The sequence below is a fragment of the Symphalangus syndactylus genome, chromosome 9 (genome assembly GCF_028878055.3).
Source record: "Symphalangus syndactylus isolate Jambi chromosome 9, NHGRI_mSymSyn1-v2.1_pri, whole genome shotgun sequence".
NCBI lineage: Eukaryota > Metazoa > Chordata > Mammalia > Primates > Hylobatidae > Symphalangus > Symphalangus syndactylus.
In genome coordinates this window covers 137,752,590-137,779,456 of record NC_072431.2, presented here as the reverse complement: position 1 = coordinate 137,779,456, position 26,867 = coordinate 137,752,590, and the positions used below count along the sequence as shown (strand labels likewise).

General features: G+C 39.4%; 1 protein-coding gene across 5 annotated transcripts in view; it reads left to right on the top strand.

Annotated features, from left to right (window-relative positions):
• Positions 1–26,867, top strand: part of SMARCA2 (SWI/SNF related, matrix associated, actin dependent regulator of chromatin, subfamily a, member 2) — a 180,299-nt gene that overhangs the window by 52,912 nt on the left and 100,520 nt on the right. For 4 of the 5 annotated variants that reach the window (XM_055294355.2, XM_055294354.2, XM_063609911.1 and 1 more), the window contains exons 10-19: positions 2,644–2,697; positions 5,475–5,605; positions 5,827–5,884; positions 8,512–8,612; positions 9,896–10,043; positions 14,142–14,305; positions 15,703–15,769; positions 16,441–16,551; positions 19,175–19,417; positions 20,837–20,950. In XM_055294355.2, coding sequence (XP_055150330.1) covers positions 2,644–2,697; positions 5,475–5,605; positions 5,827–5,884; positions 8,512–8,612; positions 9,896–10,043; positions 14,142–14,305; positions 15,703–15,769; positions 16,441–16,551; positions 19,175–19,417; positions 20,837–20,950 — 1,191 coding nt within the window. The remainder of the gene's footprint in view (positions 1–2,643; positions 2,698–5,474; positions 5,606–5,826; positions 5,885–8,511; positions 8,613–9,895; positions 10,044–14,141; positions 14,306–15,702; positions 15,770–16,440; positions 16,552–19,174; positions 19,418–20,836; positions 20,951–26,867) is intronic. The other variant, XM_055294356.2, reaches the window with a different exon arrangement.

Here is a 26,867-nt window from a genome sequence, read left to right as displayed (position 1 = left end):
ATACCTAATAGAATTTTAAAAAATAGTTTTGGGGATTTTCAGTAATGGAAGGGCCTGACTGTGAGGCAGTTTTTAGATAACAATCTAGCTAGTCTATAGTATATTCATAGGAAAGTATCCTTCAGAATAGTTTTGATTATATTAATATATGATGCTTCAAGCTTTTTAATGTACTATTCATTGAAATGGTGATCCAATTCCACTTGCCAGATATTTGAAATTGGTTTATTCATTGTCTCATTTGGTTTTCTTTGTTGGCCAAATTTGTAGCTTATTTCTGATTTGTATAGAAAGAATGATGGGATTAATTGACTTTCCCCCGTTAATTAAAACAGTCCCCTGAGTATAGATTCTGAGAATCCCAAAAATGGAACCTTCAGTGACTGGTAGCAGGGATGGTTTCTTTTTTGAATTCAAGGGTTCTGTTATTGTTCTCTGTGTCACTAGCTTAGATGTAGAGCCTGATGCTCTTTGAAGCTGATCATTTCTTTTGAGCTTATAAATGTTTTTGCTCTGGGGTGACATAAATAGAAATTTAATTTCTTGGAAAATCATAACCAAAGGGAGCATTTTATTTCCTACTGTTTGGTAGAAGCTGCGTTTTTTTTATGCCTTGTGCTTTGGCATACATACATACATGTATTTTTGGTAAAAATTGCATTGTAAAGGAACTTCAGAAATTTCAAATGTTGATGGAACTGCCTTTCTTCACTATGAATAAAAGGTTGATTTTAAACTTTTAAGTGTTTTCATAAAAGCTATTTTGTCAAAAGACAGTTGAGTTATTTTCATAGAAGGCAAAACATATTATATAATCGATATCTTAAGTAAACAAAGTTGAGTTCATATTGATTCTGTATCATCATTTTTTATTTTTAATTAACTAAAGAGCCCAAGGGAGGAAAGCTCATTTTCTCAAGCATCTTGGCAAAGGAAATGACTAAAGTTTTTTTTTTTTTTCTCATCATATCATACAGAAATAGTATAGCTTTCCAGCAGTAACTTTAAAATGTGATTCTATAGAGGTGATTTTAAAGATTTCACTTGTCAGAGAGGTTATCGTAAGTGGAAGAAATTTTAGATTATTTTGCGTATATTACAGATGAGACTTTCTTGGATATATAGAAGATATGACATAATCTTTTTTTTTCTTTTTTTTGAGATGGATTCTCGCTGTGTCACCCAGGCTGGAGTGCGCTGGCGCCATTTCGGCTCACTGCAAGCCCCGCCTCCTGGGTTCATGCCATTCTCCTGCCTCAGCCTCCCGAGTAGCTGGGACTACAGGTGCCCACCACCACACCTAGCTAATTTTTTGTATTTTTAGTAGAGACGGGGTTTCACCGTGTTAGCCAGGGGGGTCTCAATCTCCTGACCTTGTGATCGGCCCGCCTCAGCCTCCCAAAGTGCTAGGATTACATGCCTAAGCCACCACACCCTGCCGATATGACATAATCTTAACTTTTCATTTAGGTTGTTTTTGAGGCATGTAGAAATTAATGGACTAAGATATTGGAATGTGTAAGAAATGGTAGATAGGCTGGGAGGCCGAGGCAGGTGGATCACGAGGTCAGGAGATTGAGACCATCCTGGCTAACACAGTGAAACGCCATCTCCACTAAAAAATACAAAAAAATTAGCCAGGCTTGGTGGCAGTCGCCTGTAGTCCCAGCTACTTGGGAGGCTGAGGCAGGAGAATGGCATGAATCCAGGAGGCAGAGTTTGCAGTGAGCCGAGATCGGGCCACTGCACTCAGCCTGGGCGACAGAGCAAGACTCCATCTCAAAAAAAAAAAAAAGAAATGGTAGATAACAGAATTCTTCATGAGACAACAATATCTGCATAAAATTTTCCCCTTTACACATGGTAGAAATACTATATATTATAAAAGAAATTTAGGTGGAATTAAAAACATCCAGGGAACTCATAAAGTTTTATATTACGTTTTTATGCCCATGGAGTGGTTCATAGCTTATTCTTTTTTTTGAGGATGCAATTTTATTTTTATTATTTCAACTTTTATTTTAGATTCAGGGGATACATGTGCAAGTTTATTACCTGGGTATATTGCATGATGCTGAGGTTTGTGTTACAATTGATCCTGTCACCCAGGTGGAGATCATCGTACCCAATAATTAGTTTTTCAACTCTTGCCCCACTCCCTCCTTCCCCCCTCTAGTGGTCCCCACTGTCTATTGTTGCCATCAGAGCTTGTTCTTGATGAACAGTTTTAGAATGTTGTTCTTCAATGCTGAAGAAAACTTGCTTAGGGGATAGGAAAGTTGAGCTAATTATGTCAGGATATATCTTCCCACTCCCAAACACGAGAAGAACGTTTCAGGTTCTGACCACTGTCTTGATACTGCCCTGTCTTAAGCTCTTTGGGTCCCTGAAGACACAATCTACAAATCTCTAGTGTGCTGGCCTCAGATCACATCTGGCTTTAAGTGACTCTCTACAAGTTGCTAATAAAATACATGTTTTTTTCTCAGCAAAGAGAAATGAACATAAAAGGCATTAACACTTAAGCCGTGTTAGATAATAATGGGGAAACAATGAAATTCTATTACATACCAGAGAGTTACCAGGAAGTCCTGTACCCCATCGTCTTGGTTACATATAACATTCGACATTGTTGTTTTGCAGAAGGCTGAAGAGAATGCAGAGGGTGGCGAGTCTGCCCTGGGACCGGATGGAGAGGTAAGGGATTGTCATCCTTTCCGCTGTGTTCTGCTGAACGGAGTCCGTGCCATACCTGGCAGCACCATTCTTCATGCATACTATTTTATTCTTACTGTGCTATTTATTTTAAGTAAAAATAGTAATACATTATCATAGTAGAAAGTTAGAATGATACAAAAGGGATACAGTGAAAAATAATCTACTTACATGTCAGAGTATCAATCAACTGATATTAAATGTCTTGCATACTATTTCAGAATTTTCTGTGCACATATAATCATATATTTACAAATATATAGGATGTGTGAGAATCTTAAATGATTCTATAATTATATTGCCCAGTAAATGATACAGAAGCATAAAATATGACCCAGTTTTTCTAGTTTATTATTAATTTGAAATTATAAAAATACATAAACTAAAGAAGTCACATGTTTGGTTAACTTATTTTTGGCATTTTTAATAGGCTTGCCATATAGCTTCTATGGCAGAATGTATGTTCTGTATGTACATATTCTGTATGTTCATCAGCCTAGTCCTAAAATTCATTTCCTAGTAGTTCCAGTATTCTCCTGAATTATGAGGATACCATTTATTTATTGGATTTTTTTTCTGAAGAATTTAAGGTTCCCTGCCAGCGATTCACAGTGAGGAGGCACACTCCCAGAGCAGGATGGGAAGGGAGTTTGTTTCAAATTATCTTCGTTTTGTGTCTTAAATTCTGATAAACCTACTTGGAGGATCGGAGTGGGTGGGAGGTTGCCACTTCCCATTCTGGTATCACTCTGCACACAGTGGTGTTGTGAACTCAAACAGCGGAGATGCAGAAAAAAAAGATTGAACCACTATTCTATGCAGAAACCTCTTGAACAATAAATGTTACGTAACCACTATAATCTATCACAGGGAAAGAAAAGATCAGGATAAATGTCTGATGTGTAGGAAACTCCATGGGCTGTTACGGGATAAGAATACTATATATTAGAGCACGTAGAAACAGCTCTAATTTGCAGAAGCCCAGCCTTACCTAAGTATGCCTCCCATTGGTCTATAATTAACAAGCACACAGGGAGAGATTTAACATGTTAGTGTAACAGTGTTCTTATATCTTATTATCTGTTGGGAAAATTAGCTACTGATCTTGGGCTTGTGACATACATCTTTTTTTTCTTTTAATCTTAACACATGTGTCCTGTTTGCTAAGGCTTGCAGCGTGGACATCTTGCTTTGTTTTGAAATAATGTTCTTATTATGTTCTTCTGTTCTCATTCAGCACTTTTGCCAAGGTTCTAATTCCATCTACAGTGATTTCCAGTTTTCTTAGAGGCATGACATTAGCACGAAAACAAGCTATATTATAATGGTTCATGATAACAGAATATGATTTTTCCAAGGGAAATGATAGCAAATTGTAGATTTCCTTCTTTATCTCTTGAGTATATAGATGACCTTTTACATTAATGAGGAAGAAGTGTCATGTTGGCGTGCAAAGTAATGATTAAAACCATTGCTTTAGCACACACAAAAGGAAAAAACGACAATCTGGAGTAAGCCTTTTCTCTTTTTAAGGATATTTTTGTGGATAATCGCTAATATATTGTTTCTTATGCTGACAGTGCTTTGTTGAGGGTGTAAGGGGAAAGAACAAATGGGTATGTGTTTTTCATTTTGTTTTGTTTTTTGGTCATTTCCTATAAGATATAGAAGATAAACTATAGCATACTGTAGGTTATCCTATCATTTCTGCTTAATTCCAATAGAAAGGAATCTAGGAAAAATTTTGGAATTCATGAATTGTCTAAAAATTCAATTTTATTACTTTTCGGGAGATAGATAACTTGAACCACTCACAAATCAAGCATTTCCAGACAAACATTTTACTTAGGGATCTGCTCCTAGAAGTACAGGTCACCCTGTAATCAGGAGCAGTCATTCGTTACTGATTATATTCAAGTGTGGTTCTTGTGTTCCTTGGATATACTAGTCTAGTAATGAACTTTAGCTTAATCTTGGTCAATTTGCCAGATTTCAGAGGAGCAGAGCTTTTTTCTTTATCACACTCAAAGATACCAATAGTTGGATTAGACACCTGGGGGGTTAGTTTTGGAAAAAGGACACCGGTTCTGTAGAGACCAAACCAGCCACTCATGAGATGACATAGGTTGTAATACCTTTTCTGTTTTTCATTCTCTCTGAAACCATGACTTTGCAATAGTTGTTATCTGGGAAGTATTAATTGAGGAATCGGGGGTTGTTAGTTACAAATGACCAAAATCAACTCTGCCTGATTTAAATAAAAAGGGAATATATTGATAGGATACTGGGCAACTCATCAGATCTCCAGGGTTTCTGAAGAACCTGTCTCAGGGCTATCCCCAGTATTATGCTCTGCAACTGGTCCAGTGAGTACAGGCTGTGGTTGGGAGCAGGAGAAGCTTGACAGGGCCATTACCACTTTCCTGGCATTGTTGCCACTGTGGTCTGCCCTGCACCAGTGCACCTGTTGGTTTCCACACCCTTGCACTTCTAGCTCTTAACTCACAACCTTGGTGATGTATCTGGTTGCTGGAGCTGAGGTTTGTGCCTGTATCTTAGCTGCCAGGGAGGCAGCATTTTCAGTTTCTTTAGTGGGACGTAGCCTCTCACCTCCCACCAAAACTCATTAGGTAGTGAAATTTCCAAAAACAGAATAAGGTTTCAGATGCTGGGCAGCAAAAAATGCTGAGAAACGTCCAGTACAGAACTGGGAGAAGGTCTTAACATCAAGCCGTGACCTGATTTTCCCTCCTTTGTAGCCCATAGATGAGAGCAGCCAGATGAGTGACCTCCCTGTCAAAGTGACTCACACAGAAACCGGCAAGGTTCTGTTCGGACCAGAAGCACCCAAAGCAAGTCAGCTGGATGCCTGGCTGGAAATGAATCCTGGGTAAGGCATGAAAGCAGCTTTCATGGTGTTTTAGCTTTTTAGATTTTGGTAATCTTGTACAATCTGGAAACTAAAACTACACAGCCTCTGCTTAGATGGTTGAAGTTGTTATTTGGATTTGTCTTTTACACATAGCATGTGCTATTAAGTCATGTGTGTCTTTATTGTTTTATAATTTAAAAAACTAAGCCCCCCTCCTCTTCCTCACTCTTTTTCCTTAGTTATGAAGTTGCCCCTAGATCCGACAGTGAAGAGAGTGATTCTGATTATGAGGAAGAGGTATGTATGTATCTCTGTTTGGGGTTTATTGGTTTGAAAGTTGTCAGAGGAAGAAACTTCTTCCTGAATGTAAGCCCAGGCCTTGCGTCGTTCTATCATTTCTTCCTCCAGGATTGGCCTTTGGGTGCCAGCTGGGGCTAAGGATTTACAAGTGCTTCGATGGTATATGGCTAGTGGTACAGTGATCTCTTGGGAGGCCCTGGCTAATGGGGAAACTTGGCACATTCTAAATTCACTTGAAACCAAGAAAAGAGAAGCTGGCGTTAACTTGGAGGTGGTGAAGGGGTCTTTTAGGGGAGAATTGGAGATGGATTACCTTGGGAAAGGCCACACCATACCTCTAAGTGGTTCACATTGGGAATTAACTGCCAAAAAGTTCTGAAGTCCTTCAGACCTTAGAGTCTATTTGCAATTCTGAGTCTGGAAACTTGGACGAAAAGGGCAACATGGGATTAGTTTAATGAGTTTATTGATCCTCTTGATTTCTCTCCAAATGTGATTCTTGTTTGAATTCCTTAGATATATTTGTTACCCAAAGAGAAGCGCTCAGTCTCTTGGAAGGAATACTTAGTATAACTAGAACCTAAAATAGGAATCTTGGGTATTTTTAATAGAAATTGAGAAATAATACAAGATTTGTTAAATCAACTACAAAATGTTTAATTTAATCATTACAAATAGAAGGATTAAAAGAAGATTTGCTCTCCTTTATTAGAGCATTGTTAATATATAGTCATTAGATCTGATATTTTTGAGAGTGCCATAGTATAGTGCCGAGGACCAAGTAAAGCATCCTTACCCATAATAGCTTACCAAGATCTCAAGACTATGGCTATTTTCCTTCTATCTGTGGACCTGTGTTTTCCAAATTAGTCTTCCATGAGCACTTAATGCTTTTGTAAAGAGGAAGAATTATAAAGGTTATATTACAAAAAAGCATAATCATTAAAAAGCAAACATGGTTGGGCATGGTGACTCATGCCTATAATTCCAGCATTTTGGGAAGCTGAGGCAGGAGAATTGCTTGAGTCCAGGAGTTTGAGACCAATCTGGGCAACATGGTGAAACCCTATTTCTACAAAAAATACAAAAATCAGCGGGGCATGTTGACGCATGCCCACAGTTCCAGTTACTTGGGAGGCTGAGGTAGAAGGATGGCTTGAGCCCTGTGCAGAGGCTGCAGTGAGCTGAGGTTGTGCCACTGCACTTCAGCCTGGGTGACAGAGCAAGCTCCTGTTTTGTTTTTTTTTTTTAAAAAAAACAAAAACAAATACTTTTTGGGGGATGCTATTTTTTTCCCCCAGCTACTCTATCTCTAAGATATTTAAAGGTGTCTTGTTTACTTGGATGAATGGGCTTATAAGTAACCTACTGGAAGAACCTTCTCTTTGAGTAAGAGAGAGCCAGAGAGGGCAGAGATGAGATAAAGTAGGCCGCCTAGCCAGCAGGTGCCAACCTGAGAACGACAAGCACAGACAGCCCTTGTCCCTGGACCCATCGCATGGGTCTGCTGCAGGTGAGCCTGAGTGACATGTGGAGAGTCATGTCCCCTCTCAGCGTTTTATTTCCTGGCCTGGAAAATGAATGAGTTGTGCCAAGGCCTTAGCTGACTCCCTGCTTCTAAATGATCTGCTATCATAAGGTTTGATTTTTCTCCTTGATAGCTTGTCAATTCATACTTTTTGTCATTTAAGAGTTACGGAAAAGCATGGTTCTCTTTAAACCTGCTTTTCAAGGAAATTTTACTGGATTGTCTGGAAAGATTTAGCCTTCTGCACCAGGTTAGTAGTGGACAGAACGGACACTTACTTAGTGATGCTTTCAAATGGGTCAGCTGGATGTAGTACTCAGTTGAGAAGAGAGAGGTATTGAATCCTTTGCCAAGTTCTTGAGAGTTTTTAATCTCAGTACTCTGCAATGTGTGATGTGAATCAGCCCCAGAAAGCAGTGTGCTTACAAGATCCAGGTCCTCTATAGTGGACATACATGGGGCCATCCAAGTCCCATGGGCATTATCAGAGAGAGTGGATTTTTTTTGTTTTGTGTTTTGTTTTGTTTTGTTTTGTTTTGTTTTGAGACAGAGTTTCGCTCTTGTTGCCCAGGCTGGGGTGCAGTGGTGTGATCTTGGCTCACTGCAACCTCTGCCTCCTGGGTTCAAGCGATTCTCCTGCCTCAGCCCCTGGAGTAGCTGGGATTACAGGCATGAGCCACTGCACCCAACCATCAGAGAGAGTGTTTTTATGAGAAGGAGGCTCCTAAGATCTCTACAATCTGGCTTTGGAGAGAGTGCTACTGAGTGGGAGCAGATATGCTCTACAGGACTCTGATAACCAAATAATGATAGATATTTATGTTTCTGGCATGATGTTTACATACTCATTCTTGGGAGCAAGGGTTCTAGGGGATCCTCAGAGAGTTCCCTTCCTTATCTCATTCGTCATTTCAATAGCAGTGGAATGGGGGTATTGCCTTATTTAAGTAGATGTCACATTTACCTCCTCCCTGAATTTTATGATCTAACTTCATTTGTGAAGTTGAGTACTAGTTCATGTCTTTTCAGAATATGTCAATCATAGAGATTTCCTTGTTAAAATATATTTTCCTCCCTATCTTTGTTCCTTCTCCAGGATGAGGAGGAAGAGTCCAGTAGGCAGGAAACCGAAGAGAAAATACTCCTGGATCCAAATAGTGAGGAAGTTTCTGAGAAGGATGCTAAGCAGATCATTGAGTGTGTATTGAGTTTTTCCCTTGGAAATGCATTGTGTGAGGATGATGTTTAATGAATTTTCTTTTAGGAAATTTTGTTTAAGGAAGGCAACTAACTTCACACCTACACTCTGCTTGAAACTGTGCTCTTAGCGGTCACCACTGAGTTTTGGGTTCCCAGGTCTGGGGGTTTCATGTTGATTCTCCGTCCCTCCCTCCCTTCCTTCCTTCCCTTTCTTCCTCACTTCCTTACCCTTCTCTCTCCTTAATCCCTGCCTCCAGCTCAGGCTCACTCCTGAGCCTCACAGCTGTCGTCTGCACCTCAATGCCAGATTGAGCTAATGAAACTTATCTCCCTAACTGATGGCTTCACTGCTTTTCCTGCCTCCCTTAATGACATCAGCAGTCTCCCTGAAACCCCAGTGAGAGACACCATTCCTGTCTTACACCTGCTGCCATTGCCAAGTTGGCCACCAACTCTCGCCCAGTCCCTGAACCCTCCAACCCTCCGAGTGCCCTGGTTCTGTGTCTCATCCATTCCTGTGGACCCTCTACATCAAGGGTTTGCACATTTCTTTACTTGTATAGCTGTACTATTAAAAGAAAACTGTTGTGAAACAATATAAAAGATGAGGTATTTTAAAAACCAGAAATAGACATCGTCATATTTCTCCCTTTTATTCCGTGGTTGTGTGCCCCACTTTAGGGACCTTCCTCTTAACAATCTGCCCTGATCCTTCACTGAAGGTGTTAAGAATCCCTCTCAGTGGTTCCTCATTACCTATAGAATAACAGACTGGCTCATGAACAAGGCACAGAAGATAGAAGCCTACCTTTCCTCCTTCCTACCCCTTTAATGTTGGGTTGCCCTCTCCCCCTGCCCTCCCAGCTTTAGCCAGTGTTCTGTGAATAGGATTTATCTTTGTATTTAACAGTCTAGGACAGCTTCATCGGCGAAGTATTCATCTGCAGGTGTAGGGTTCAGGCTCCTATCTGTCTTTTGGGTCAAGGGGACCTGCATGTGAATCCTGGTTTCACTACCTTTTATGTGATCCAAACAAATGAAGTAACCTCTCTAAGCCTCAGGTTCTCCACCTGCGTAAAATGGGGATGATCATCATAATACATTTTGTGCTTGCTTTTTGAGAGGATTACAGATAGTGTATACTAACTGCATGGCAAGTAGTGGTTGATAAAACACACTTATTGCAGCTATTTTAGGTTCTCAAATCATTTTTTGAGTGAAGTAAAACAACACATGCACACACATGTCTGTGTGTGATTCTCCCCTTTTTCCTTTCCCAGGACAGCTAAGCAAGACGTGGATGATGAATACAGCATGCAGTACAGTGCCAGGGGCTCCCAGTCCTACTACACCGTGGCCCATGCCATCGCGGAGAGGGTGGAGAAGCAGTCTGCCCTCCTCATTAACGGGACCCTAAAGCATTACCAGGTAATTGGCATGGTTTGAGTTTCCTTGGCAAGTCGTAACCATTTACCTAATTTTGATCGAAGTATGTCATGCACGTGTTGACTAAGGGCTTTTGATGACATTTTAGGCCACATCACTTATAATACTGAGATTCCTTTCATTGTGCCTATAATTCTTCTTTTAGAGTACTCCATGTGACCATCTTTACTAGGGCATGCCATACCCATTTTCTGTTTTATGCTTTTGGGATGTATTTTAAGTGATCTCTGCAAAATGGGAAACCCAGCTACATTCTATTAAACTGGAGAACATCCACGCCTCATCTTGAAGTATTTCTTTAAAATTTTTAGGTGTGGCTGTGGTTTTATGCCATAGATTCAACCCACCTAGGAGTAGCTGTCTACTACATTTATGCTTTTTCTTAAGATACAATAGGCCAGGCATGGTGGCTCACTCTTGTAATCCTATCACTTGGGAGGCTGAGGTGGGTGGATCACTTGAGGTCAGGAGCTCAAGACCAGCCTGGCCAACATGGTGAAACCCTCTCTCTACTAAAAATACAAAAATTAGCTGGGTGTGGTGGTGCATGCCCATAATCCCGGCTGCTCTGGAGGCTGAGGCAGGAGAATCACTTGAGTTTGGGAGGTGGAGGTTGCAGTGAGCCAAGATCATAGCACCGCACTCTAGCCTGGGTGACAAAGTGAAACTCCATCTACAAAAAAAAAAAAAAAAGATACAATAAAATTGTGAGCATGTGTGGTTTGATTAAAAATTAGGCCAATGTTTTATTTGACCTGTCTGGATTGAGGCTAATTCCTGTGTTCTACCTTCTACCACTTAGTGATGTTTCCCAAATTGTGTTCCATGAGACATTTGTTCTATGAATTGTTCCTTAAAAATTAGAAAAAGGAGGCCAGGTGCAGTAGCTCACGACTGTAATCCCAGCATTTTGGGAGGCCCATGCGGGCAGATCACAAGGTCAGGAAATTGAGACCATCCTTGCTAACACAGTGAAACCCTATCTCTACCAAAAACACAAAAAAATTAGCTGGGTGTGGTGGTGGGCACCTGTAGTCCCAGCTCCTCGGGAAGCTGAGATGGGAGAATGGCGTGAACCCAGGAGGCGGAGCTTGCAGTGAGCCGAGATGGTCCCACTGCACTCCAGCCTGGGCAACAGAGTGAGACTCTGTATAAAAATAAAATAAAATAAAAATAAAAATAAATAAAAAAAGAGGTTTGTGGCCAAATACTGTAACTAAGATTACCATATAAATTACTATTTCCAACTTGAATACTTGTGAATGTGAGTCGAGGGCCTTATTGTTGATAATAGGCATAACCCTGGACTGTCCCTCGACAACAACCAGATACGGTCACTCTGGCAGTGACCCCTCTTGTTAATTCACATGCCCGTCAGCACACTTAGGACTCTGGAAATCAACATGTAACCATAATGCACATCAGCATCCTGCAGTAAAATCACTTCTTTAACATTGTTTAGCTTCGTATTTCCCAAACTTCTTTGACTACCAAACCCTATTTTTATACCACCAATTAACATCCTGTAAGACTAGCATCTTCTAGAATACACTTCAGGAAGTCTATTTGTTGGCATCGGGTACTCTCCACTCTTAGCACTTGGTACTGTGTCTGCTGCCCTTGCATAGGAGTGCAGAATACAATGACTACCAGTACAGTACTGCCTTGATTTGTGCTAAAGCACTAGCAGTTTTTACCTACCATTGCTTTTGCATCATCAGTGCAGATGTCAACACAGTAAAAATGACAAGTAATGCCTTAGTATTGTTGTGCAAATCATTTTGACCTTGTGGATCTCCTTCTGAGGTCTTGGGGGCCCCCTGAGAACCCCTGGAGCACATTCTGAGGACCACTGCTCTGGCTTTAGTAAGGTCATGTTTTCTCCAAAGACCATGTCATAGTCATGAGATCCAAAGCAGGTTTCATCTTCTTTGGCCTACCTGACATAGACGTTAACTCATAGCATGCTCTAATAAACTTCTGTATATCTGTATATGGGAGAGCCATCTTTTGAATTATTTGTAAATAACTTTTAATGCCACATGGGTTTTCTTCTGTCATCCAACACCCTTTTAAGCACTATTCGTCACTCTCTTTTCAAACCTAGCTCCTTCTACTTCCATATGTGAGTTTTATGCCTCTATGTTGCTGAGCTGCTGTAGATTCCCTGAACATGCCTTGCAGTGTCTCTCTGGGTTTATACCTCATGAAGTGCCTTCTTCCTGGAATCTTGACTAGCCATATCTGCCTGATGAGATCTCACAAACCAGTTTAAGTTGTGGCTCAAAGCCTTCCCTGATCATTTCTCATAAACCAGTTCAAGTTGTGGCTCAAAGCCTTCCCTGATCATTCTCTCCATGAGTAAGCTTTCTGTCTTCTTGCTTCTTGACAGGTTTTTGTGTCATTAATACTTACTTAACCTTGACATGGCTGAGGTCTTTCTGCTACTCCGAGAGAGCCACATAAGCTTGGTTCAATATCTAATCCTCCCCCTGGCCAATTCTGCCAGTTTCCAGCCTGAGAAAATCCAAAGTACTTCCCACAATTTTTGTGAATTTCTCATCTCCTCTGCTGCTAGTTTCTGCTTCTGTTTTGTACTGAATTAGCACAAATGCAAAATTCAGCCCCTTTACTAATTTTCACTAAAAAAAAAAAAAAAAAAGAAAAACAAAATTCATCCTACAGAGTATCCCAAATGTTTCTTGTATTTAGTTGACTTTTCTAAAGGTCTAGTGGTTTCAGGGTCACATTGCAGGCTGACAGCTTCTCCTGTCTACCACTGTTTGTTTTATAATAATTTCCCCTCTTTCCCTCTATCTTTTGCCCATTCTCTTGGAGGTTCTTCCTGTTTCTCTACTTATCTCTTGTTGTTGCTGTAGTTCTGCAGAAACCTTTAGGATGACCTTGGAATCTTGCATGTTATAAAGTTTCTCAAGTGGCTTATGGAAGTATTGCTTCAAACCAACATAGTGTCTCCCTAAGAAAAATTCTTGTCAATACAGTTTTATATGTATACGTATACATTGGCACTGTCAACCACTTCTTGGTATATGTGTATATGTGCCTCATTCATTGTTTTCTCTTTTATTTGTGCTTCTGAAGGGAGGCATGCATCTTACAGACCTTGGTACCTATCTGCTACAGCTCCTTGCTTGGCCCCTTGCACAGAATAGTCATTTAATAAATATTTTAAATAAACTAATTACTTGCTTTGTTCTTACATAAAAAATTAACATTTCCCTAAGCATAACATCATTAGCAAGCTAAATTGACTTTAGCAAATATATATATAATTGATCCTGTCATTTAAATCCAGCATCTGTGGTATGATGGTGGAAGGGAATTGTTGGTTGGGGGATGGAGGTTTAACAATTTTGTATTTTCACCCAACCTTACTTTTAGGCTTAATGTGGGGAATCTCTGGTACAGTGTTTTTGTACTTCAGAAATATGTTGAGCATGTTTCCAGTCTTCAGCTTCCAGTGTGCAGCCTTTGGGGAGTACCCACATTACAAAGTTTCCATGTGCTGCCTGGGAACTTTCTCTCTGCCAGGAAGAGAAATGTCCTCCTATGGTCCCAGCAGAGTGTCCCTGGCTCCCTGGTCACTCCGCCTTCTCACTGAGGGGACCTCACCCAGGGGGTAGCCTTTTTATTACCAAAAAGGCTGTTTTTAATAATCTGTGATCTGTGTGCCAAATCTGCCTTCACATTGGCTTTTTATTCTTGGAGTGGCTGGATTAGATTTTGGTTTGGGCTTTTTTCATTTATAATAATTCTAGAATGTCATATACTGTGAAATACTAAGTGTGGATGAGCAGCAAAGCTGCTTTAAAACTCACCAGTATGCTATAGCCCATCATTTCTAAATCTGATTAACACTCAGCACCTGCCAAGCATCCGGAATGATTACAGGCTCATATTTTACATTCTTTTTGCATTGGTGCTTCCCCCATTTTCCTACTGTGGGAAACCCAACATATAGCACTGAGGAGTTAAGAAGTCACAGCCTCACTTGAGTTGTATTAGTATTAATTACCTGTGCAGGTCTTGGATAATTGAAGCAATTACTCTTCATTTCAGCTCCAGGGCCTGGAATGGATGGTTTCCCTGTATAATAACAATTTGAACGGAATCTTAGCCGATGAAATGGGGCTAGGAAAGACCATACAGACCATTGCACTCATCACTTACCTGATGGAGCACAAAAGACTCAATGGCCCCTATCTCATCATTGTTCCCCTTTCGTAAGTAAAGTCATTTATTCCACAGTCATTGTTCTGTATGTTGTAGAGTGCCCGATTAGTAACTTATCCTTGTTTTTTGCTTAAGACAGTTGCAGCATGTAGTAACCTAAATCCAGATTACCAAGAGAACGTAATCTGGATTTAGGTTTTAGTTTCCCACCCCTCCCCATCCTAGCCTGTTTGATTGGCTGTTTAAGCACGGGACTGAGTGATTTTATCAGCCATTAGTATTACAGGTCTACACAGCCTGAACACTGCATAGTGAGTCCTGCTCATCATTATTCCTTAAGTGGCTCACAAAGGGGAAAGTTGTGTGTGTGTGTGGGTGTGTGAGATTTCTTTGATTTTTTTCCTTATTCCATTTCCAAAAGATTATATATTCTTAAATCTTCCTTTTAAAAGCAGAATATAAATCAAAATCATAACTAGGAGTTTTGCATTCAAATAACCTTAGTATGTGCACTAAGGTTATGTTTCAATGAGTTTGCTGTTTAGTAAGGACAGGCCTTTGCTGTTTGCCATTACGTTCCCATTGCCTCACCTGCTAGGTGGTTCTTAGAAGGTCCTAAATGGGCACTATTGAGTGAGGGCATAATGATTCACAAGCACCCTCCCTGGGAGTTCAGTGTGTCTGCCTGTGGGTGTTAGGTTGCAGCTTTATTCACCGAGGTCTTGTTTTAGATCTCAATGCTGATATGAACTTGGACCTTCAGTAAGAAGAAGGATTATATTAATATTATTGTGTTTTCTTTGAATTTTTTCTAATGAAGGCTATTTGCAGCCCTTTTTGTATGAATTATGTGTATAATATTTAGGCATCTTTTGCATTTAATCTATATTTTGCATGTTCTGAATCATATATACAGTGAAACTTTCAGGGCTTTAAAAAAAATCATTCAATATTTCTTTTCCTGTTCCCTCTTGACAGATTTATTTTATGTTTTCATGTGGTTTTGTAATTTCTTTTTCCTGACTCAACTTTTTGCTGAACTTATATGGCTGTTTATGAAGATTCCTAAAATCATTCTGGCAGTTGCTCTTTTTTAATATCATATTACAGTTTAGTTTTTTGCTCTATTTATGTATTTATGTATATTATGTATTTCATGTATTATGTATATTATGTATATTATGTATTTATGTAATTATGTAATATGTAATTCTTGAGTTTTTTTCTTGCAAGATTTTTTTATGAACCACAAACTTGTCATGTTTTGTGACAGTTTATTTTGAACTTATCTCTTATTTCCACACCTTTAAAATAAATATCTTGTTGAGATATGTTATATTCTGTAGCCCCTTTCAAGGTGAGGCCTGAGTATGAATAAGAACATCTTTTTAACCATTGATTTTTATACAAATGTCTTTTTTCTGTGTTTTTTTTTTTTGTTCCATAGGACTCTATCTAACTGGACATATGAATTTGACAAATGGGCTCCTTCTGTGGTGAAAATTTCTTACAAGGTTTGGAATGCTGTATTTATATATAAATGTGGAAAAGCAAAAAATAGACCCTATTTTCTTGATTCCATATGCACATCTGTGAACTGTATTTGGTTGTAAAGTTTTGTCATGTACATCATGTACTAAACCGTGAGAGTTAATCATCCCGAGAAGATTACTGTAATAAACCATAATTACTTTCAGATAGTGAAATCCAGAAGAAAATTGTTAATTATCATATTGCAAGGTTTCTGATGAGAGTAATACAAATGACAAATATCCCGCATTCTGCGTGCTGCTGGCTGGCTCGCTGTGGGCTGCTACTGTGCCGACTATTCCTGCAAAGTCAGGCAATTACCCGGATGCCCGGGCTGCCTGTTGTACTTTCTCAACAGAACTGGAGCCTTTCAGCAGAGCGGTGGGTTCTCTACTACCACGAAGTCACTGTCATTTCCATTTCTCTTTGCCCTCCCACTGTCTTTGGTGGGAAAACCTTTCTAAAAAAAGATCTGAAAAGGGTCAAGACGTGTAATTTAGCCAAAACTTCCTCGTGTATGATAGATCAGTGTATGAGAATGTGCGTCTGTGCATTCTTCAGTCACATGTCTGGGCATCGTTAAGCTGTGAATAGTGGGAAATAATGCATATATATGTGCATAGGATCATGCATATGTTTTTTTCTTTCCATTCAGGGTACTCCTGCCATGCGTCGCTCCCTTGTCCCCCAGCTACGGAGTGGCAAATTCAATGTCCTCTTGACTACTTATGAGTATATTATAAAAGACAAGCACATTCTTGCAAAGGTATGTTTTTAAGAAATTATTTTCTCTCTAATTAGGACCATCGCACTGGAATGTGAAGTACTGCCCAAGTCAGTAGTGTAATTGGATCCTTAGACGGCTTGTCCTTTTCTTTATTTTTTTAAAATTTTTTCAGAGTTTGATGTATTTTGGTCATGGATTTGATTTCATGCATGCTGTGTGTGTGTGTGTATGTGTGTGTGTGTGTGTGTGTGTGTGTGTGTTTATGATTGATCCTGGGGCAGCTCTTGTCTATCCTCTCAGAGTTGATGAGTTTACATCTCTTAAAAAAATTCACCTGGTTGCTTCTGCAACTCTTTTCTCTCTAACAGCTTTGAACATTCTCGGGAAAGAAATAATTGTTTTTGTTGCCCTGAGATACTGTCAGTGTAACTTCATTCTTCTTGTGCCTTTGTTTCTCCAAAGATGAGCCAGACATCTCTCCATATGGTCTCCACCATATGAACATTTATCCAAGCAGTGGCTTCTGTGGTAGTCTTGTTGCAGGTTTTTCCTGGTGAAATAATAGACTATCATTGTTGGAATTACTTAAGGTTGTTTCTGTGACTATTTATTTGAAACTGAGAAAGAGGTGTTTCTGTGACTTACATGTCTCCTCATTTGCATGTCCTAAGTTGTTCCTCAGCTACAAAGTAGAAATTTTTACTCCCATTTATATCATCTTGTCTTCTAATATGTTCATGTAGAAAGATGGAAGTACTCTCTTTCATGGAACAAATAATGAAAACTCTTTATTTTTCTCTTTAGTAATTTTTTTTACCCCATGATGTTTTGAAAGCACTATAATCTGAAACTAAGTTATGTCCAAAATTGAATAGAATCTCTATTTCTGGGGTCTGTTCTATCTCTGCATTAAACTCTTGCTCTGGGAACTGAGAGTTCCCTTCATGGCATCATAGTAAATAACAAAAAGGAAATGTGTTCCCAGGGGAGGTTTAATAATTGAGACGGCACTGGCAACAATGCTGTGTTCCACCTCCTCACACTCAGAGATGAATTTGGCAGTGTCAAAAATGATGTGTTTTCAATATTACTATGGGAATGTGTTTGTACATTTGAGATCCTTTTAAAAAAAATTCATATTGTGTCTTCTGCATATGTATTTCAAGATTCATTGGAGATGCCTGGTAATGAGATGCACTGCTTTTATTTGTTACTGGAGAAATGGAGCTATAGAAAGGGGTAGTAATTTTGTCCAAGTGGAAGACCTAATTAGTAGTAGACCCAATAGCAAAATCAGAGGCCTCTGATTCTTTATTATTTCATAAGCTAAATTAGGCAGGAAAGTAGATTTAGGATATCTATTTAAATATATTTTTTGTCTGCTTGCCTCTTTTCATGCTATTGGTAAGTTTGAGGCAGTTGATTGTACAGCTTTAATTATCCTTAAACACTTTTCTTAGAGGTGGTGGAGGAAGGAAAAAAAATCGAGGTATTTTTCTTTTTTTTCTTACCTGTACATCCCAGCCTGACTGATGATTTTATTCCTTTTCCCCTGGCATGTCTGATGCTTCTAATGAGGAAGGCAAGGACTGTATAGAATACTTTTCTCATCTCCCTTCTCTCTCTAGGAGCTTTGCAGCGGGATCTGGGGACATCTGAGCACCAGATGTTTTTCTTGGCCATTGCCACTGTTTTGTAGAGAATGGATAGGCTTAGTGGAACATTCCTCATTGTTCTCACTTTAAGAAACTGAACAGTGCTCTTAAGAGGACTGAAGGGTAAGGTATGACAGAGGAAACGGACTGTGTAGATAGGAAGGAGGACTGGGCCATATAAGCATTCTGGACGTTTTACGCAATAGTCATGTTGGGGAAGTATGCTGTATTTAATTCTGCAGTTTTGGCATAAATAGAGGAATGACATTTTTGCACTGCACTTTCTGCCAGTGAGTATATCCTTTTATTTTAGATAAAACAGGAGTCGTAGATCTGGCAGGTAAGGAATGTGTGTGTATTGAGGGAGCTTCATTGTCAGACCTAATTTTTGAAAAGCTGTATGTACAAATTTAATGTGAAATAGTCCAACTTTTAAATGTTAGCAACCAGTCCAAACAAAACAAAACACACTTCCGAGCCAAGCCCTAAAGGTAGTAACCAGCCAGGCTAATAGAAAAGAAGGCATGGAGCCAAGAATATCTCAGCTGTAGAACCTGCTAGGGCCATCTTGGAAAAATCAGTCATTAACCTCTGCTTCGGGTGGGTACCTATATTCTGTGCCTGTCATGAGCTGAAATAGCATGACCGTGAAATCTGGGATAGCTGTCATGGTACGTATTAATAGAAGGGGCATTGGATGGGGAGAGGCAGGATCCACACGTAGGAACAACCATGTCATTCTGGACCCAAATTTCCTTCTTTGTAAAAAGTTGATTTGGAATTACGTGGTCTGTAAGGAACATTGTTGCTTTAACATTCTATTATAGGATGTCTTATGTGGCCTATCAGGCATGAGACATTGTTGAGATTCCTTTGTCTCAAAGGTAATCACAGCATATCATATACCAAGGAAGGGTTCTTTGGTTTTCCGCACCACCGCTTGCTTGTTGGAAATAGTTGTATTTTCGCTTGCTTACCACACGTCCATCCTTCCTCTTGTGTTATAGATTCGGTGGAAATACATGATAGTGGACGAAGGCCACCGAATGAAGAATCACCACTGCAAGCTGACTCAGGTCTTGAACACTCACTATGTGGCCCCCAGAAGGATCCTCTTGACTGGGACCCCGCTGCAGAATAAGCTCCCTGAACTCTGGGCCCTCCTCAACTTCCTCCTCCCAACAATTTTTAAGAGCTGCAGCACATTTGAACAGTGGTTCAATGCTCCATTTGCCATGACTGGGGAAAGGGTACTGGTCTGACTTTTGTTTTTTCCACTGCATGACAATGACATGAAATGAAAGGCCCTAAAGCTGAGAACATTAGGGCCACAGAACACCCACAGGGTGGTTTCCAGTGTTGTTTATTTTATGAAACCCAGTGGTGGGTGGACATGGTCTCGTGGTGGGGTTATTTTCCCCTCCTAGGAAAAGGGATCTAGTGGTACATGGGGCATCTAACCCCTTTGTCTTTTGCCAGCATGTTTACCAGGCTACCAGAAAAGGGTCCCGAGCGGTGGAATGCTTAACTGCAGTGGGCCACAGGGAGGATGAACATGGAGATATTTTGCTGAAGTAATTTAACCAGACCAAATTAACCATCTAAATACAAGCTTTAAACAAATCTTTCCTTGTTATAAACTTGGAATTCCCTTTAAAATATTTCCACATAAAGAGTTTGTGTGTAAAACAGGACTAGTTTTCACTAATTTTCTGCAGACCTTTTTTTTCTTTTTAGGTTTTAATGTGAGTTTCAGTTTTGTGTGTACGTAGTCTTCCTGGAGTAGCCATTTGTTTTCCGATTTCTTATTGTTCCTTCCACTGTCTTCTTTTAAGAGCTCATTTACGAAAGGAAGACAGTGGGCCATTGCAAGAAAAGACATGGGCACATGTCATTTTCATAGTGGTTCCTCATTCATAGGAATGAAAAGCCACTAAAAATGCTTTAGTAAAATTTCGGTTTGAATTATTTGGCCCTTAAATTTTGAGGCACATGGGCCCCTCAGTAATTAACTCACTGGCTTGCCCATTTGTAGAAAGTAGTGTCAATCAACTCTGCCCCCTAGAGGTTAATAGGAGAAGGTGAAAGAGAAAGCAGAGAAATTTTTAAGATGGACTAAACTTGGAACTAGATAGGGCTGAGAAAAGGAAAGGAGTGAAGTTAGAGGGACTTAGAGGTCCACCAGCATAAACTGGATCGACTCTTGTTCCTATTCTTTATATGTTCAAGCCCCTGTTTCTTTAGTATGTCTCTGTGTCTGAGACAACCAAGACGAGGGGCCTAACTTAAGGCTGCCACTTTAAATAGGGAACATATTAACTATTGCCCCACTTCTCCCATTCTATCTCAATCTTCAGTCTGTCTTCATTGACAGTCGTATCCCATACAATTTGGGGCTGTTGACACTAATGTTAAAAAACTGGTGGCTTCTGGGCTCTTTTCCATAGAACTCAGCGTTAAGACAAAGACACCTATTTAGAGGTCATTTTGTTACCACTTGGTAGGCAGGTGGGAAGATAATTCAGAGGTAGATATAACAGGCTTAAACCTGGCTTTAATGCATGTAAAATGTCAATCATGTATTGAACCACACATGTGTAACATAAAGCTTTATTGTATGAAACATCCTTTTCTTTAAAAAATCAAACTCATAAAAGCCTCTCTTACAGGTGGACTTAAATGAAGAAGAAACTATATTGATCATCAGGCGTCTACATAAGGTGTTAAGACCATTTTTACTAAGGAGACTGAAGAAAGAAGTTGAATCCCAGCTTCCAGAAAAAGTATGTCACACAACCAAAAGTTGTGGGTTTTTTTTTTTTTCCTCCAGCAAATATGTTTGAAGTACCTGCCTCTGAAATTGTGTTTCTGAAACAGCAGACTCATATTGTAGTTATAAGTATCTTGAAAATATCTTAAATTGCTTTTTTGTTTGATAGGGCTAGAGAGAGAAGGGAAATTATAGCATTTGCACCCTGTTTTCCAAAAGCGTTCTAGCAGATTTTATAAAATTATCAAATTCATTGAGTCTCGTTTACATTTTAATTTTAGATTTTTTTTTTTTTAAGTTACGGACCTCATTGAGTTCACTGTTGCAGGCACTGTAGAATTGTTCTGCTTATAAGTGAATGGAAGATTTGGCATTGGGGACTTGTATCATCATTGAAGGGGATGGTAAACATTTGCAGATTTTCTAGAAATTTATTTAACATTTGATGTTTGTGATGTCACCATTCTGACAGTAAGTGAAAAAACAGGGTTCCTGCAAATTACAGACACATCATCTAATTATTCGGGGACATTATTTTTGTTCTGTGCCATAAAAATTAAGTTCCTGTGAACATTTCAAGCCAGTATTTTTCAGACTAACTTTTGGAAACAGTCTGCAGTACTTTAGAACACCTTTTGAGCCGTTAGCTCCATGTTTTGGGGTTGGATTTGAGTATTAGTTTAATATGTTTCTGATCATATTTTGGAACCATGCGTATTTGAATTCTAAGTTTCATTCTCTTAAAGATAGTTTAGCGTTGTATACTATTTGTTGCATGAGGTATTTTGATTTGAGTTTTTTCTTTAGAAGAGCCAGTTCTGAAATGTCTTATTTTTGCATGATTGTGGTTTTTCTGGGTAATGACTCTTATTTCTGGACAGATTGGTTCATCCTGTTCATTTTTAAGTGGGAGTTGTCAAGATGGTGTACAAAGTTGATCACTTTGTTAAGAGAGAATTTTATTCCCTAATCCTTTATGCATTGACAGTCAGAAAAAAAATTAAAAATGACTTTTATACCATGCATATCTCAGTGAAAGTCTAAGTATTTAAGTATTTTATTCTGCTGGTGAATGCATCTTGGATGTAGAATGCTGTTAATATTCCCTGGGACTTCCTGTGGTCTTGGCCTCTGGGTAGCACCCTTTCTGTTCAAGATGGAGTTTAGTTACTGAGTAGATAAATTGGTGAATGGGTATAGTGGCCATGTGGGTGCCTTGATTACTTCCTAGCATACAGTTACAGTGATTCTGCAAGTGATAGAGATGGAATGTTAAACATTTTAATTTATCCCATAATTTCTTTTTTCATTAGAAGAGGTATAAAATAAAAGGCAATTAACTGAAGCCCTTCATTTATTCATTCCATAAGACTTCTTAATCTTGTTCATTCACTTCTAAGACTGGCTAATGCAGATAGATTTTTAAAAATATATTGCAAGTTGAAAGTATGTTATGTTGTAAGAAAATCCACTAGAGAAAAATTGAAATTTTTGCAGCTTAAGAATTATGAGGTGATTAATTATATCACAAAGGAATTCTTTGCTTCACAAAAATACTTATTTTATGGTTCTTTCTACAAGAGAAGTTCCTGAGTATACGTGAAGGATGGTAAAATTTTTAAGAAACGTATTTACCCTCAAATTATCAAGAGTATGTCTCTTGCATAAAGTATACATGCACTTATTAACACCCAGAGTATTATATTTGAGGTACGTAAAATACTCAGTGTGTGGTATTATCTACCTTTAGAGGTATCTGTACCTTTAAAGGCAGCCATGTTATCTTTTCCTTTGGTGGAGTGGAAATCATGGGCTCTGCCTGTCAGAGTAGGCGTGGGTTTCACCACCTTCTCCATCTCTTACTATGTGAACCTGGGCAAGTCATCTAACCTAAATGGGTCTTAGTGTTCTCATCAGTGAGCTGGGAGATAAATGACTCTGCCTTACGGAGTTGTGAGGATTAACCGGATGTGGGGCTCCTAATACCATGCCAGGCACATGGTAGGCACCCAACCAGTGACAGCTGCTTCTACCATGTTCCTTATTTTCTACTCATGTTGCTGTCTCTGTTATTAATGGGAGTTCCTTTTTTTTTTCTTTTTTTTTTTTTGAGATGGAGTCTCGCTCTGTCGCCCAGGCTGGAGTGCAGTGGCGCAATCTCGGCTCACTGCAAGCTCCGCCTCCCGGGTTCCCGCCATTCTCCTGCCTCAGCCTCTCCGAGTAGCTGGGACTACAGGCGCCCGCCACCACGCCCGGCTAATTTTTGTATTTTTGGTAGAGACGGGGTTTCACCGTGGTCTCGATCTCCTGACCTCGTGATCCGCCCGCCTCGGCCTCCCAAAGTGCTGGGATTACAAGCGTGAGCCACCGCGCCCGGCCTCATTTTCCTATTCTTGAAGCTCTTTCTCACTGTTCTCTTGACTTTGCTATCCTTCCGGTAGCCGCCCCGCCATCTCTCTCCATAAACTTTTCAAGCGCTTTATGTGTGTATGTGGTTGTTGTTGATATGGCTGGGCTGATGTTCATTTTCTACGTTTTCAGCCTTGTTAGGATTTTTTTTTTTTTTTTTTTTTTAACCTGGGGAAAGTTGGACATTTCATTGCCATCCTAGGGGGTAAAGAAGTTTCTTCTACCACCACTGCTTACAGCCACAAACAATGTGTATGTCTTACTTAGCCTGAATAAAGAATCCAGAAAGGAACTATGGCAGATGGAGGAAAAGGCTAAATACTTTCACAGCAGTAATTCTCAAATGTTTTTATGAAAAAAGAGCCATATAGGAAAGAGGCTTTTACTTTTATTTTTTAATTTATGTGTAGTAAAATTTGCTTCTTTTGGTGTATAGTTTTATGAGTTTTGACAAATGAAGAGTTGTGTTAGCCATGCCCACAACAAAAATTCAAAACAATGTAATCATCCACCGCTCCAAAAAAAATTCCCTGGTATTTCCTGGTACTACTTCTTTTCAGTCAAACCCTCCCTCGGCTCTTAGCCTCATGGCAGCCACTAATCTGTTCTCCATCCCTGTCTATAGCTTTGTCTTTTCTAAAATGTCGTATGAGTAGAATAAGACAATATATAACCTTTTGCATCTGTTTTTGTTTTAATTTGGCAAAATGTGTTACAGATTCATCCATGTTCTTGCATGTATCAATAGTTGGTTCATTTTTATTGTTGAATAATATTCCATTATATGGATATAGCACAGTTTGTTTGACATTTGGGTCATTTCTAGTTTTTGACAGTTACGAATAGAGCTGCTATAAACTTTCATGTACAGGTTTTTGTGTGAACATAGGTTTTCATTTCACTTGAGTAAATGCCTTAGGTGTATGACTGGTTGATCGAATGGTCAGTGTATACACAGATTTATAAGAAACTTCTGCATTGTTTCTTAGACTGTCTGAAGCACTGGGTAGTCCCACCAGAAATATATGACCATTCCACTTCCTCTACATTCTCATTAGTGCTTGCTATTGTCAGTTTTTCAAGATTTTTAGCCATTGAATAGGTGCATAGTGGCGTCTTGTAACTTTAATTTGCATTCTCTAATGTCTAATATCGTTGAGCATCTTTTCATGTGCTTTCTCAGGTGAAACTAAAGCAGGTATATAAAGGCCACAGTTTTGTAAATGCAGGTCAACCGCATAGGAAAATTAGCTTTAATATTAGTCTAATGAAACACTTAATAAGCAAGGGAATATTCCCATCCCCCAACCACCACAACCACCACCAAGCTGTTGGCATAAAATCCATTTCTTATGCACGGGAAAGAATGCCAAATAGAAAAGGGATTATATAAGAACAACTTAAGCTAAATAAAAATTGATTTTTCTATTTAGCTCACATTTAAGGCTGTGTGTGCTGACTCTTTCGTTAATTCATATCATCAAGAACCAACTATACTTGCAATTGGCTGGGTATTTCTTTATGTCTAAATATGCTAAAATATGTATACAATATCTGAGGTTAACCAGAGGTTGACCTACCTAAAGTCAATCCTGATTTTGATATAATTTGTGTAAAACACCAACAAAGCTTTGCTAACATTGGCAATTTGTGTATTCATTATATCAAATTTTGGAATGCTTAGCATAATTAATCATTACTTGGTTCCTCTTCATGCCATAGAGTTTAGAACCTGAGACTTTCATAAATTGAATCATATTGTTTAAAAATCTCAGTTCACAAAGCGGTGATATATTGCATGTAGTTTAGGTTTATTATTCCAATAATGCATCCTTTAGGAAGGGGAATTATAAATGAAGAATAGTATTCAGGCAGAAGCTATGAACAAAGTTCAAATACTTCTACAGGGGTATGTAAGAAGAAATGCTGAGCCAGTGGAGTGACCTCGTTTGCCTACTTGTAGGGACCAGTTAGGCCATTTACTAACATAAGAATGCTTAGGAGATAATTTCCAGATACGTAAGGTCAGCACCTCAGTTTTACATATGATTTAAACAAAAATAACTCCAGTGGCTCTCACAAACCTAACTTACTGGGAGAATCACCCCCGTGAAGAAGTCACAAGTTTCATTTGCTATAGCACCAGTATATTTTGAGGAGCTTTCACATGCATGCTCTAAACAGATGCCATCACATTTTTTGGGGGATGAACTCACACTCAACCGAGTTGGAGTTGGCAGGATTATTATAAAAACTTCTCTCGTCACTGTGATTCAGTGTAGTGGCTTTATAATTGTTCGGTCCATCCCTTTTCGTGATACAAACCTGTTGATTGCCTGCTCTGTACATTGTACTGCACTCAGGCCAGGTGGGAGGCACAATATACCAGAAATGGGAGGCATGATGTGAGAAGTCAACAGACTTGGCTGTGGAGATGAGAGCTACTCACACTGAATAATAGTGTGGCAATGCAAGGCAGCATCATCCCACCAATCAGAATGAATGATCCAGGCATTCAGGTGGTTTAGGATGGGGTACCCGGTATGTACACATGGGTGTATGTGTTGGGGAATGCTTATTGGTAATCCACTGGGTGGAGAAAGATGTTAGAACAATCATATATATTGATCTTTCTCTTAAAAAAATCTTTACTGATATTTAACATGCAGATTGACACTGGTACCTATGTGGTAGGCATGTATGTGTGTCTGAAAGCCAGTCATGTGCTGGGAGTACACTGTGTAGGTTATCCCAGGGGAAGCGTGAGAGTGGGTTTCCACCTCTGGGAGCATCTGATAGTCCATTCATCCTTGCTGCCTGGTTCATTTACTTTCTGCCGATGGTGAGGCATTATGGGTTTCCCTGTGCCCAGATAAGAAGATTTAGTATGATCTGATTTTAAATAAACTAACACCCCTGGTCCCCAGAAGGGCTTAAAGGGATTCTGCAAAGGAGTGCAGGTTGAAATCACGTAAGCATGGATGAACAACGGGAAAAAGGCCATCCTGTCTCTTTTCCCATTCCTAGTGTTGGTTTTCAACAGCCGCATCATGGTACTTGGGCTGGAGTTGACGAAAAATATTAGATATCATCAAATTGACAGCTTTAAGTAGGGATATAAATCAACTTCCTGTAACGTTGACCCATGCCCTGAAAGTAAGTCATATCTTGAGACATTAATATTAGTGCATGCATATAGTAATTCATAAATAAATGTGTAGACATATATTGGGAAAATGAGCTTTAGCATGTCGTCTTGTTTTTCTTCTCCATTATCAAAAAAGCTTACTGACAAACTTCTTTGAGGGAAATGAAAGGGAAATTGGCTTTGGCTGATAGTGTGATTGGGAAAGATCTTAAAAAGGGCCCTCAAGGTAGAGTAGAGTTAGAAAGGAGCCTTAAGACTAAGTAAGGACATCCCAGGCCTGGGGAAAAGTACAAAAACAAACCAAGTGGCACGGAGTTGTTTGAGAAGGCTCTGGGAGCAAACATAAAATATAGTTGTGAAGCTTATGTGATTT